The 13,821-nt window shown below is 42.6% G+C and overlaps 1 protein-coding gene across 2 annotated transcripts in view; it reads left to right on the top strand.

The window, feature by feature from the left end:
• The window catches only part of st6galnac5a (ST6 (alpha-N-acetyl-neuraminyl-2,3-beta-galactosyl-1,3)-N-acetylgalactosaminide alpha-2,6-sialyltransferase 5a), a 46,874-nt gene that overhangs the window by 17,250 nt on the left and 15,803 nt on the right, over positions 1 to 13,821 (top strand). For both annotated transcript variants that reach the window (XM_040144128.1, XM_040144127.1), the window contains exon 3: positions 12,589 to 13,001. In XM_040144128.1, the coding sequence (XP_040000062.1) occupies positions 12,589 to 13,001 (413 nt within the window). The remainder of the gene's footprint in view (positions 1 to 12,588; positions 13,002 to 13,821) is intronic.

The following is a 13,821-nucleotide window of genomic DNA, read 5'->3' as shown; positions in this document are numbered from 1 at the left end:
TTGCTCCTTTGGGATTTAGTTTGACGGGATTTATTACACTCGCACTCGAAGATTTAACAGCCAGTCTCTAGTCTGGAAGAAGAAGTTTTTGCATTGGTGTGAAAATTGCCTGTTTGCCCTTGTTCACAACAAACTTGTCATGTCGGGTTTGTTCGGTTAACAGTTCGTCTGAGTGCCGTATTCAGATTTCCTCCCGCCGTCCCTACCCATGCATATATTCGGCTGCACGCTAGGATTATGCCGCACCTTTTATCTTTCAGTTTCATTTTCCACACGCTGTATCTTGTGTGGAAAAAAGGGACTTTTGCGGTGCATCGGCGGACGTGATGCGAAGATGAAATAGCGGCACATACCTTGCGCTCAGGCGTCTCCTCCAAGTCATTACTCTCACCACACTTTTCTTAACAAGATCATCTTCTGGTTATCGATTCAGTCCATTGTTTATCACGCTGCGCGGGGTGGTAACCACGCCTATCGCCCCCAGCAGCTGATCTGAGAGGATTATGGGAACATATCAGCCTATCACATCGATAAACAGTGTGCTGATGAGCTGCCATGAGCTCACTTGTAAATGTGAAATCTCCTGGAACACAGAAAACGACTTCAGGTATTTCGACGCACTCAGGAAGAGGAAATCCTGCAGACGTTTTAATGATGTTCGCAAGGCTGCCGCTTTGAGCTCGCATAATGACCTTATCAGATATCATAACTGCTGCGCAGCTGTGAAATAGAAGAGTGTGCGATTCTGAGTTTTCCTCATCAAAGGATGCCCCTGAAATCCCTCCGTGTCTCTCTGAAGGTCCTGCCCTACATTTCTTGGTCTCTAAAGTGCTTCTATCTCTGATAGCTACTCCTTTTTTGTGCTCCTCTTTTTCATCTATATCAGATTGCCTTTCATTTTATCCCCCCCCGCCTACCTCTCTCTCACCCCTTCCATTCCCGTCCCTCCCTCCCTCCCTCCCATCTTTCTCCCTCGCTCTCTCCTCCTAATGTCCCCCTGTCATTTCCTCCTGTTTTTTTTTTTCGTCTTCCTCTATCTTCTCTGCTTGCCACCTACTGCTACAATTTCAGAGCTAAAAGGGGGGGAGAAGGAGAGATTCTTTGACCTGGTAAATTGCACCTCATCTTTTGTATTCATGCCAAGGCAACCTTTCCTACAGGTATGTGTCTGTGTGGTCCTCACAGCAGTAGCTCTCTCCTTTTCTATCTGGGTGGAGGTTACAGGGACAAGCAATGGCTGTATCCTTGTACAGTCCCCACCAGCAGCTAGCAGGCTGATATGGAGCTAATTAAGGCAAAGGAGTGTGTGTGTGTGTGTGTGTGTGTGTGTGTGTGTGTGTGTGTGTGTGTGTGTCGTAACAATTTGCAACCCGATGGTCTCCTCGCTCGCACTGGCTGGACACGTTGGGCTGCCTGGGTCCGGTCTTTCCAGCCGCACATACTAATAGAAACTCACGGCGAGAGGAGCTGTTTGTTTTCTTCTCCAGGTCACCCACACTGGAAGAGGTGAGGAGGAAGGGGAGGTGGGAGGTTCACTTTTTATCTGGGAGAAAAGCGAGAGAAAGGAACATGCTGCAGCAGTATTCTCCTCACCTCTTTGTGCAGCTGGTGAGGAGAGTTAAGCTTTAATGACACGGAGTCTTGCCCTCAGGGCAGAGTCGGGCTGCACATGAGCTGAAGAGGTGTTTGGGACACGAGGGTATTTTTTGATTGGGGAGGCAGTGCAGGGAGACGGGTGTGAGACAGAAATCCAGCCGGGGATTCAGTGTGGGTGGACACAATACCAGCAACGTCTGTAGAATAAAAGGCAGTCCAGTAAAGTACTGTAGTACTCTGTTCAATGTTTGGTGAGAAAATGGGACAGAGATGATGCTACATCTTTGTGGTCAATTATGAGGCCATTTCCCTGGTGTTGTCTGCTTTTATCATCTTCTACAGGTGTTTTTGTGTCAAAGTGACTGCGTATATATATATATAGACAGAGAGAGCTTTGCGAGCACCTTGAGACGGATGGAGCCTAAATAAAATCTGAACGACTCTACATAATTAAATGACAAAATACTGTCGGGAGCCTTCAAAAATGACTCAATTCTGCTCTGTGGTTAAGATCTATTAGTTATTTTAAGGCAACTTCTTGGTTGAGGGTTAAGGACAGATTGTCTCCACGTTTAAAAGAAACCAATGTGGACTATTAGTTGGAGACAGGGCATGAACTCTGGACATGACACGGTCACCTCCTCTTAGACCTCCGCCATAACGCTGTGTCTGTTGAGCCGAAATAAGCGCTGCATGTAAAAACATAGTCCCTGATTCATTTCTAAGAAGGCTCTTGCAAAAAAACAAAACAAAACAAAACAAAGAAAGGGTTATTCAACAAAAAAAACTTCAGCTCTGCTCAACTTTTGCCGCATCACAATGCATCCTCATCCAGTAACATACTACTTTGGCCGATCAAATTACCTGCAAGTGCACATTCCAGGTAGAAACGTGAAGAGGTAGATTCTACTCTTGTGCTGTCTTCGTGAGCTGTAAAATCCTTCCTCGTTGTATCAGAAACCACTTTGCAGTGTTCTGAAACTAATCGATCTATTTCTCAAATGTATTTCTCTTCCCGGATTATATTTCGTTGTTTCACTGGTAATCCAGTATTGTTTTAAGTTTTACCCGTAAAAACTTTTTGCAGTGAATAAAATCTCCACACTACTTATGCCTTTACTTCTTTCCATAAAAGATTTTTTTAAAAATTACCACGGCTTAGCACATACAGGGCTGTTTTTATTAGCTCATGAAAAGTTTATGTTTTGGGGATACATGTCTTTCACAGGACATTGACGGTGTGTTTTATTTTAAGTATTAAGATGTGTTGTAAGTAGCCTGACGCTTGCGTCCAGGGGCAATAACTGTTCAATGACTTGAACGAATGACCAGTGCTGTTGTTTAGTCATCATCCGCATGACCCCGAGAGTTGTTTTAAGTACTTTAACACACAACAAATGGTTCAGTTTAGTGTACCACACTCACAGAGCTCTACTGTACTGTGAGGGGGATATCACGGTCTACTGGATACTCTTTTCTTCTCCATTTTCTACTGATACCTTGTTTCCCCGTTAGTCTCACTGTGTTAGACGGCTAACTTCGGCTGCAAACTGTCCAACAATGTGGCCCACGACCTACGTCGTAGACTTTTCAAAATTCAAAAAATGTTTTGTCATCGTTCACTCCAAGATCTTTTTTTTTTTTTTTTTTTTAAACCGCTGTGGTTCTTCTTTAGTCGATTTAAGACACGCCGCCGATGTGTCTGTGGGAACTCTCTCTGGACACCTCACTGTGAATAGAACAGTTTCTCCTAACATGCAGCTTTGGACATTGATCTGTTTATTTGAGAGCCCCAGGTAACCATCAATTTGTCAACCAAGTTTTTATGAGCTGTATTGAAAGCGTTTTTGTTTTACACATCGTTTTATGCTACGTTTAGACTAATCAATGTTTTTATTACTCACTCAGGCTGAAACAGTTCTGTATTATCGGTTCTTTTATAAATCAACTAAAACAGCGTGTAGTTCTGGTTCACACTTGCCAGGCCACTGAATAATTAGTGTCTTTGTCTGAATTTGTCTGGTAGTGACGTTGATTGTAGGATGCAGTTGTTGTTCAAAAATGGCAGATGTACAGTATTTAACTGTGGTGCGTTTTTGTCCTATGAGTGTATGTGCGTGTGTGTGTGTGTTTGTGTGTGTGTGAGAGAGAAAGAGGATGACTCAATTTGATGTCCAATGAACTGTTGTGTACCTCTTCAATGGCTGTACACTTTTACTTTGATCACAGACGTGCACACATTAAATCATTAAATCTTCTCTCTGTGGCACTGTCTTTGTTGAAACTCTCTCTCCATCCCACACACACACACACACACACACACACACACACACACACACACACACACACACACACACACACACACACACACACACACAGTGAAGAGCCCTCTTGACACTCCTGCCTGCTTTGAACATCAGAGCTCCACCGCCAGTCTCTCCTCTTCTTCAAACGCTGTGTATGATAACAGCTTCATCAGCCATGTCACTTATCAAAAAAAACGCTCTCAACCTCTATCAGTGAGTTTTCATTGATGTCTTTTGGGGTCAGATGCTGTTTTTTTTTTTTTTTCTGAACTAGATTATTACCCTCAATCAAAGATGTCGTCTTCTCAAGGTGCTCACAGAAAACTCTGCCCTAATTAAGACCAGAGCGTCAGAGAAGCAGGACCTGTCAACCCGGAGTATGACTGCTGACTGCTGTGATCCCTCATTGCCCCTGTTTCGATATCCACTCCCTCCCTCTCCTTGCTCCTCCCTCTCCTTGTTTTCATTAGTCCTCAGCAGCGCTTGTTTCCCACCTCAGCTCTCTCTAATGACCGGTCAGACATGCACGCCGGACAAACAGCTCCAAATAAGTCCTCTTCCACTGACTGTGCCCTGCAGCACTCAACCTGCCAGAGTGTGAGTGTGAGTGTGAGTGTGAGTGTGAGTGTGTGCCTGTGTGTGTGCCAACGCTCATCAGCACAATAGAAGCAGGTTTAATTCTCCACTAAATAGAGCGCCTTTACTGCTATAACTGAAGTCACTTTATTCTCCCTGCTGTTGCCTCCAGCTATTGAGATTTTACTCTAGACACTAACTGTACGCGTCCAGCCCCTCCCTCCCGTTCTTCATGTGCTGCTATCGACTCTAATTGGTGTTTTGTTTCTTCATTCATTAATTCTCTGTTCGTTGGCTCTTTAACTCTCTATATCCCCGTCCATTTCATTTCTTTATCCTTGCGCCCCCCCCTCTCCTTTTAATCATCTCATATCATACACTGCATAGTTTGGTTCTCACAGAAGGGAGCAGCTTAAGAAATTAACTTATTTTACTGGACATTTCTGTCCCTTTATCTAATTTTAGAGTTTTTTTTTTGAAATGGTGTTTTTCCAAGGCAATTAGACTGAATGATGAAATAGTACATTATCTCTGCAAATATACCCTCAATTCCTCCCAGTGAGATATGTTTTAGTTTTACCCCGCTGTTAGAAACAGCTGGCTTTACAGAAGATTGCGGTGCCATTTAATCCATCCAGTCTGTCCACCACTCTGTATTTTTGTTTATTTTTTGTTTTGTTTGAGGATTTCTTTAATAATGTAGTTTGTTTTATTTGTTTGGTATTGTCGCCATGCAAGGGTCATGGCTCTAGGGATCGCAATGTCTGTCAGTCGGCTGGTCGACCGTTTTGGTCCATACTGGAATATCGCAACAGCAGCAGGGCAAAGTTTTCACTTATTTTGTCAAATTATCTCAACATCTACTAGATGTATTGCCATGAAAATTTTGCATTGACATTCAAGGTTCCCAGAGGATACTTAATGACAATGATGATGATCCAATGACTTTTCCTCTCGCGCCACCATGAGGTCGACATTTATGCTTCTTAGTGAAATATCACAACAGGTATTTGGATGGACTGCCGTGACATTTGGTTGACACATTCATGTTCCCCTCAGGGTCCCCACTCTCCAGCACAGTGAATCAAACAGCATAAATGCGGTGACGGCACATAAAAATCTCACGTTCACTAATGAACCCGGGCAGACCTGTCCACCATTGCTCAAATCACATTATGAATTGAATAATGTAACCACAGTTACAACAGGGAATATATTTAAAGCACAATACGACTGGATCACATACAATATAGCCGTCTAATTGTGCAATGGTGCAATCAAAACTGTAAATCAAAACCTATGCCACTTGCTTGAAGTATAAATCTGGCTTTAGTCTCGTTTCTACTGTCGGCTTTGTGGTGTTAACATTTTATACTGCTATAGGCTGTGTCTTTGGTATTTGCAAATCAAAACTTGCTTTGTTTCTCACACCCATCTGACACTAGAAAATATGACCCACCAGTCACCAATGGGCCTGGAGGGCAAAAGCTGCATTCACAAGACAATGAGCAAGACACGAGTAGGGTGAAATACAATAAAAGATACTTCTATGTATATTTAGGTCAGAATTTCTGCTTCTCTTGTTTTTAAAGACCTTTCAAGAGCATATTTGCTTCAAGCCACTGTTAATTTCTTGACCGCGACTAGAAGTCTTCTCTCTGAGGAGGCTATACAGTAGAAAACAAAGCCGTCTTTGACAAGCCTAAAGGTCAGCCTGGAGGAGGTTGAAAAGGCTCTGTTCTGTTGCGGCATCTCCGGGTGATACTAAACAGCCAGACAACATTGTGTTGGGCGGCACGATTGCCACCTCTCAATGCTCACATCTACTGGCCATATCCTCCATATCGCATCCTTGAAGACCCAGTATCCTCACTAAGCCCTCTCTCGATCCCTCTTCCCACTGCCTTCGCCCACACAAAATCAATAACAACACTCAAATGCTATTTCTTCGCTCGGGGCGGGTATGGCATACGTCAAGTGTAATGATTCACTGCAGTGCATGTAGTGTAAGTATGTCTTTTCCTCAAGGGACCGAGCCGATTGGGGAAGAGAGGGGGGAAAATCGGTTGAGGAATTAAAGCTGATTTCACACCCCCTTAAGACCCGTGTGAGTTTTAACCACCAATTATTGTCAGTTGTTACCCATGGGCAGAGAAGGGCTCTGAGTGCTGACCACGAAGCCAGTCAGGCCATCCAAACCACACTCTGTCCCCATTACAATCACATAAAAATAATGGTCGATTATATGAGTCCTCTATGGCTTTGATTGGTCTCTGTTGTTTAATAACAGTATTGTAAACAGTCTCCAAATGCCACTCAATAATACCAGCCTTCTGACTCACACATGCTGTCTGAAACAACCTTAATAACACTGGAAAAAACATTTTAAATGGCAAACACCATGTTTATTCTGTACTTGAATCAACACCAGAACCCTGTCTAGTAACAGAACATCTCTCTTGGGTCACCAAACACCAAACCCTCCCCATCTCCCTCCGCTCTCAAGAATGCCTCCTCCCCAGGTGGTCTGGGACCCGAGCTCCCTCTCCCTTTCATCCCCCTCCACCATCTCACAAGGTTAATCCCCATTGCTCTGTGAGGCTCGGGTCACGAAGTCAGGCAGAACGAGCGGCGGGCAGGCAGTGATTGTTGATACAGCCCGGTGAAGGACAGGCTCACTGGAGGCAGAGTTGTGACAGGCTGTTTTCCGTCTGCATGTTGGTGTTTGTGCACTTTTACTAGGCCACTGTGAATGGATGGATGGGCTTAATCAAACCAGGGCAGGCTCCTGGTGTGTGCCACAGGTGGGGCGAGGTCACCATTCATCCCATGTGTAACGTTACAAGGCGAAAACGTCAAAAGAAATATTTTTGCCTTATATTTCAAAATCCCCCAATACACTTCTAGCGGTGTCTTCATGGTAAATATAAACAAGAATCTAGAACTGAAGCAATTAGGGAATTAATCGATTAGTTGATTGACAGAAAATTAGTCTGCGACAACGTTGATGATTGATTAATCGTTTGAGTAATTTTTCAAGTAAAATGTGAGTCTCAAAGCTTCTCAGACTTTTTTCTGAGAAACTGTGAAGGGCATTTTTCACAATTTTCTTATATTGTATATAACAAATGATTAATAGATTGATTGACTGAGAAAGAAATTGCTAGTGGCGGCCCTATGCTGCCCTTCCCCCACGTTAATGTCTCACATCAGAAACACACAAATACACACTACGCTGTACATACAGTTGACAAAAGGCCATATACAGCATACAGTCATGCCTCTACATGCATAGGCGCTGAATTAATCATTTCCGTTTTTTTAAAAGCTCTAGTTTTTAATGGACAGGACGTGTTATACTGGTTGCAACAGCATCAGTTTCAACATTATTATGCGCGTGTTAAAGCAAGTTATGTCAGACGGCAGCTATTCACTAGGTGATGTAAAATACATGTACATTTATAACACTGGACTGTATGAAAGTGATCAAGATGAGAAAAATAAAGTTTAATATAGGAATGGATGCAGGGTTTAACTCATTGTTAAAACTTTGCTTTGCCTGTTCTGTGCTATTCCCTCTTCTCCTGATACGGGCAGACCTTACTTCAGTAAAAGTACAGAAGTATTATCAGCCAAATTAACTTACTGTATCAAAAATAAAAGTACTTTTTCTCCAGAAAAATGTCCCTGTGACTGACATTTTTATATTTGACATTATTAGATTGGTAATATTAATGCATCACAGAGTAAACCAGTATTTTACTGTTGTAGCTGGTTGAGGTGGAGCTGGTTTTAACTGCATTATATCCAGTACAGTTAAGGTAGTTTAGTCCAGTGGTCCCAAACCTGGGGGTTAGGCCCCTTTGAAGGGTCGCAAGAGAAATCCGAGGGTTCATGAGATGAATAGTGGGAAAGGAAAGAAAAAAAATAGTTCTACTGCACAAATTTGTATTAATGCTTTGGACTTTTCTCCAATATTTCCCTTTTTTTTTTGAAATATTGGTTCATTTTACCTTTTCGGACCTGAAATAGTTATTTGAATATAACCACCTGAGAAGTTCAGAGGAGAAATCTCTCTTTGGTGAAACTGCTAACAACACACAGACATCTGAACCATGACAAAGGGCCCCAATCAGACAATTTTGTAATGGGTCACAAGCCAGAAAGGTTGGAAACCACTGATGTAATCTTTACTAATGTGTTGTATTTCATAACCTTATCGTACTTTCTAATGTAAAATCCTACTCTGAAAAGTAACTAGTAACTATAGCTGTCTGATGAATGTAATAGAGAAAAAATATTTACCTCTGAAATGTAGTGGAGTAGAAGTATCAAATACTGAAAAAAAAAAAAAGGTTTGTCCTTAAGTACAGTGCGTTAGTAAATGTACTTAGTTACTTTCCACCACTGATGTACACACGCGCCAACATCTATTTACTTAAGTGTGGTATCTTATTTAAGGCTACCATGAATGGACACAACTGCAAAGTAGGCATACCATGGATAAAACTACCTTTAGCTCCCTGAAGAATCACACGATCACACCACCAGCTATTTCTGAATGATTCCTCCCTGCCTCTGTATCCATTTCCAACCAGACATCACTCCATTTGTAAAAGAAACATGGGCTCGTTGCATAATTGTGAAGTGTAATTTTTCCATTTTTACACCTCCACTTAGACAAAAAAGCCCAACGGTTATCGCAATATATTATTTTGTTTGAGAAATCAATGTGGTTGCATAACTGATCACAGCTTTGATCAGGTGTTGTAACCAGACACAGATAGAAAACACTCACAGTTTAGACGTTTTAAATCTTTTAATTATGATCAAAGGTGTTTTTCTTTTTCAGTTTGGAAGAACAGAGCCAGTGATTTCAAATACATAAATGATAGATGTGTCTTGAATTATGAACCATGTATTGCATGATTCATTGAGCAGAGCACAATCTTTACTGGAGTTTTGTCGAGGATAAATTTACAGTGTTTAGGAGTCAAGAAACTCCCACAGCCAGTTTCGGAGGTACACTACAGTTACTTTGACTCCGTTGCCTCATCCCAAGCCACCGTAATGGATGGGTGACATAATTTTGGCTGAAATGGAGAGCCTTGTCCAGACCATCCAGCCTCTTTCTCTGTGACAGTCTGGCCGAGCTCCCTGAAGAGGCCAATTCTGGCCACCAAGGCCCACTTAAATTCTCTGTGAGACAGAGGGAGAGAGAATAGGGTCTGCGGAGCCACTTAAAAGCGCCTGGGTGAAAATGGGATTTCTGACCTGCTCCACTGGTGCCGTAGCTCTACAGCCAGATTGGCTGTCAAGGCGCTGCCAGGTGGGAGAGGGAGGGGTAGGGGGAGATGAGAGGAATGGATGGATGCCGCTGCTGCTGCTGCTGCTGCTGCTGCTGCTGGTGATGCTGTATACTGCCAGGACCTCATTAGCTAAACATTTCATCAAACACTTTGGCACCAGGGTGGCTCACTGCCTCCATATGTCTCTTTTGCCCATCTTTTCTTTTTCCTTGTTTGTATTGCTTATCACTCACTCCTCTTTTCTTCTTTCTGTCTCATTTTCTTTCCCATCTCTTTTCCATCTCTCTAGTCTCGCTTTCTTCCTGCTCCTTGAAGTCTCATTAACCAGATGAGCCTGTTCTGCTGGTAATCTGCCACTAAGTCAAAGTCAGTAGATGAGGATGATAATGACACATCTCCCCACCCCACCCTCACACGCATCCAGCTATAATCATTTGTTCTTGTTAATGCCGTGAAAATGTAAATTTGTTATGGCTATAAGAATGTAAATAACCACTATATTTCTGCTGGGGAGATATTTCAGGGCACATTAGAAGGCTCTGCACTCCTGGTATGCATGCCGTCGATTTTCAGTGGAAGGGTCTGTGTGGAAGCAAGGAAAATCCCAGGCACCCCCACATGCATGCATGCAAACTGTACATGTGCAGCAGCCTCACACTCACCACCAACATGTACAGCAGCTTAACATACACAAATAATGTTTGTTTTAAATGTTTTATGTGCACGCACAGCCTAAATGAGCATGTTGTAGAGAAAAAGAGCCCACACCCTCAATGAAATAGAGCATACATGTACAAATGTGGGACCTCCAGTGCAGTCTCAAGTAGGTGCTAAATCTCAGCAATAGCCACAAATGTCATTTATAATCAGCAAAACACCATAAAAGCCCATGTTGCATTTGGTGGAACAGGCCAAGGATACATGAGCACTGAAATTCTTGATGCAAATACGACTCCACTGCTAGAACTGAAACTAACTGTTATCTTCCTCGTTGATGAATCTGTAGAATGCCAGAAGGTACAGAAGCATGTCCTTCACAATTTCTTCAGAGTCCAAGTTGACATATTCAAATAGTTGGTTTTTCTAACCAACGGTCCAAAACGCAAAGATATTCAATTTACTATCATAGAACACTAAAAAAAAAACATGCAAATATTTAAAAATATGAGGGTGAAACCAGAAGATTTTGTAGCATTATTGCTTCAAAATTGACATAAACAATTAATCAACTATCAAAATTGTTTGCTGATTAATTTTAAGTCATTCAACCAATAGTTTCAGATCCGCCTTTCATTTGTTAGACAAGGGTTTTTTTCTCATTCATCTTTGTGGCTGTGGCAATTTTATATTTGATTGGACACATTGATGATTTGTTTTCAATCACCAGTATAATAACAAGTTTAGTCTACTGGTTAAGAAAAGAAATCACATTTTTTGATGAAGAAGTGAGAGGATTTGTTTGGGTATTTAATCACCAAGCACTTTATTAGGAACGCCTGTACACCCGTTTATTTATGGAACTATCTAATTAGCCAATCACGTGGCAGCAGTGCAGTGCATAAAATCATGCAGATATAGGTCAGGAGCTTCACTTAATGTTCACATCAAACATCAGAATGGGGGGAAAAAAATGTGATCTTGGTGATTGTTGGTGTCAGAAGGGCTGGTTTAAGTGTTTCTTAAACTGCTCATCTCTTGGGATTCTAACACACACAACAGCCTCCAGAGTTTTTACTCAGAATTTTGCCAAAAACAAAAAAACATCCAGTGAGGATTAGCTCTGTGGACGGAAACGCCCTGTTGATGAGAGACGTCAGGGGAGAACGGGCAGACTGGTTGGGGCTGACAGAAAGGCTACGGTAACTCAGATAACCACTCTTTACAACTGTGGTGGGCAGAAGAGCATCTCAGCATTAACACCACATCAAACCTTGGGGTGTCACAAAGCAAAAGACGTCTTAAACTGGTTTCATGAACACGACAGTGAGTTCAGCGAACTTCAGTGGCCTCCCCAGTCAACAGATCTGAATCCAACAGAACAAATGTGGGATGTGGTAGAACAGGAGATTGGCAGCGTGAATGTGCAGCTGACAAATGTGCCTAAATTATGTGATTCCATCAGGTCAACATGGACCAGAATCTCAAAGACTGTTTCCAACATCTTTTGGAATTCATGCCACGAAGAACCGAGTTGCGTGTTGAGAGCAAAGGGAGGCCCCATCCGGTATTAGTATGGCGTTCCTAATAAAGTGCTTGGTATATTCTATGCGGAATACTTTATATGTTCATATTTAATAAGCACTCCACATGAATTTTATGCATCAGAACGGTAGTTTTGGAGGTAAACACACATTCCCCTGTTGTGTGCAAGTGGGAGCAAGATTTAAGGTGAATCCTTTTTAAGACCCCAGGGGTTCTACCAATCGCAAAGCAATATGACCAGCTACACTTACCCAGGAGGCTCTGTCGCTACCCATTTGTCAACAAAGCAGTTTCTGCCTCAAACGCATAGCAAAGATTCCCTTAGGTCTGCATTTTTTGTCTGTTTTGCATATTCTGTATAAACCAGGGCTAAACAGAACTTTCAGAATATTTTTTTCTTTTGAAAAAAAGTTTGTAGACTTTAATATAAATATTGTGCACAAGTAATGTAAAAATTCTGCTGGCAGTACTGCCAGTGCCTCCACAAGGGATGAAGAGGCCAAATATTTGGATGCACAGTGGCTATTTGTATGAGAAAGTAATTTTTTTCCCTCTGTTTCCTTTATACCTGTTTTTCCTTTCCTGCCTCCATCAATCAGCCTCTCAGGATGCACTGCCAGACCTGCGCCCTGGTGACCAGCTCGGGTCATCTCGTCGGAGGCGGTCGGGGCGAAGAGATCGACCGGGCCGAGTGCGTCATCCGCATGAACGATGCCCCGACCGCCAGGGGTTACGCCCGCGACGTTGGCCGCCGCACCTCCCTGCGTGTCATTGCTCACTCCAGCATGCAGAGGGTCCTGCGGAGTCGCCATGAGTTGCTCAACGCCAGCCAAGACACGGTGTTCATCTTCTGGGGCCCCAGCAGCTACATGAGGCGCGATGGGAAGGGCCTGGTGTACAACAACCTGAGGCTGATGAACCAGGTGCTGCCCAAACTCAAAGTCTACATCATCTCTTGGCAGAAGATGCTGCAGTTTGATGAGCTCTTCAAGAAGGAGACTGGCAAGGACAGGTGAGGGTGTTACTGCATCTATCACAATGAATGTGCAGGAATTCTGTAAGGAAGAAGTAATTCTGGTATGAGGTGCACAGAAGACAGCATATTTATCCAAATGTAGTTACAGTAGTGCAGAAACAATTCATTCATTAATTGATCAGTCAATAGAGAGAAAATTATCAACACTTTCAAGATTTAAGATAAAGAAAAAGATTAAGGTTTATCAAGGAAATACTTCAAACAATTGTTGGTTCACCAAATTTGCATTTTCTACTGGAGGTCTGACAAAATATGCACAATTATATCCACACCTGACCAATTAGTTTGTGGTTCATCAGTTCTTATCTATATATTTCATTTTTATAAACAGTCCACATTACTGCTGATGTGTTTTCTTCTTTACACCTTATCTACTATTAGGAGTAATCTATCATTCACTCCCGTGCACGTGTAGTGGCCATTCAGCCACCTCACCCCATATGCCAGTATATGAGCATCACGTACTCACGTACATCGATGTGTCGTTTTTGCCGCTGTAACCCATCCGCCTCAAGGTTGGTTGCAAGTCGTCGCGGGGTCCTCTCGACTGGTGCTTCGACTCATCAACTTTTAGGGAACAGCACTATTGTGGTCATGCTTTGTTAGGTTAAAAGATCATACCAGTGTGCTAAACCTGCATATTCAAATTTCAGTTACCTCTGCTTGAATTGAGCCATTACTCAACATATTGAATACTGGCTTGGTAGATTTATTTCTTACTGAGTCCCCTTACTTGCTATTCAGTACTGTTGCTTTCTCATGAATGTGGGTAGACACTGTGTGGTTATTGAAAGGA

This window comes from Xiphias gladius, chromosome 14 (assembly GCF_016859285.1).
Source record: "Xiphias gladius isolate SHS-SW01 ecotype Sanya breed wild chromosome 14, ASM1685928v1, whole genome shotgun sequence".
NCBI lineage: Eukaryota > Metazoa > Chordata > Actinopteri > Istiophoriformes > Xiphiidae > Xiphias > Xiphias gladius.
This window is presented reverse-complemented; position numbering and strand designations above follow the sequence as displayed.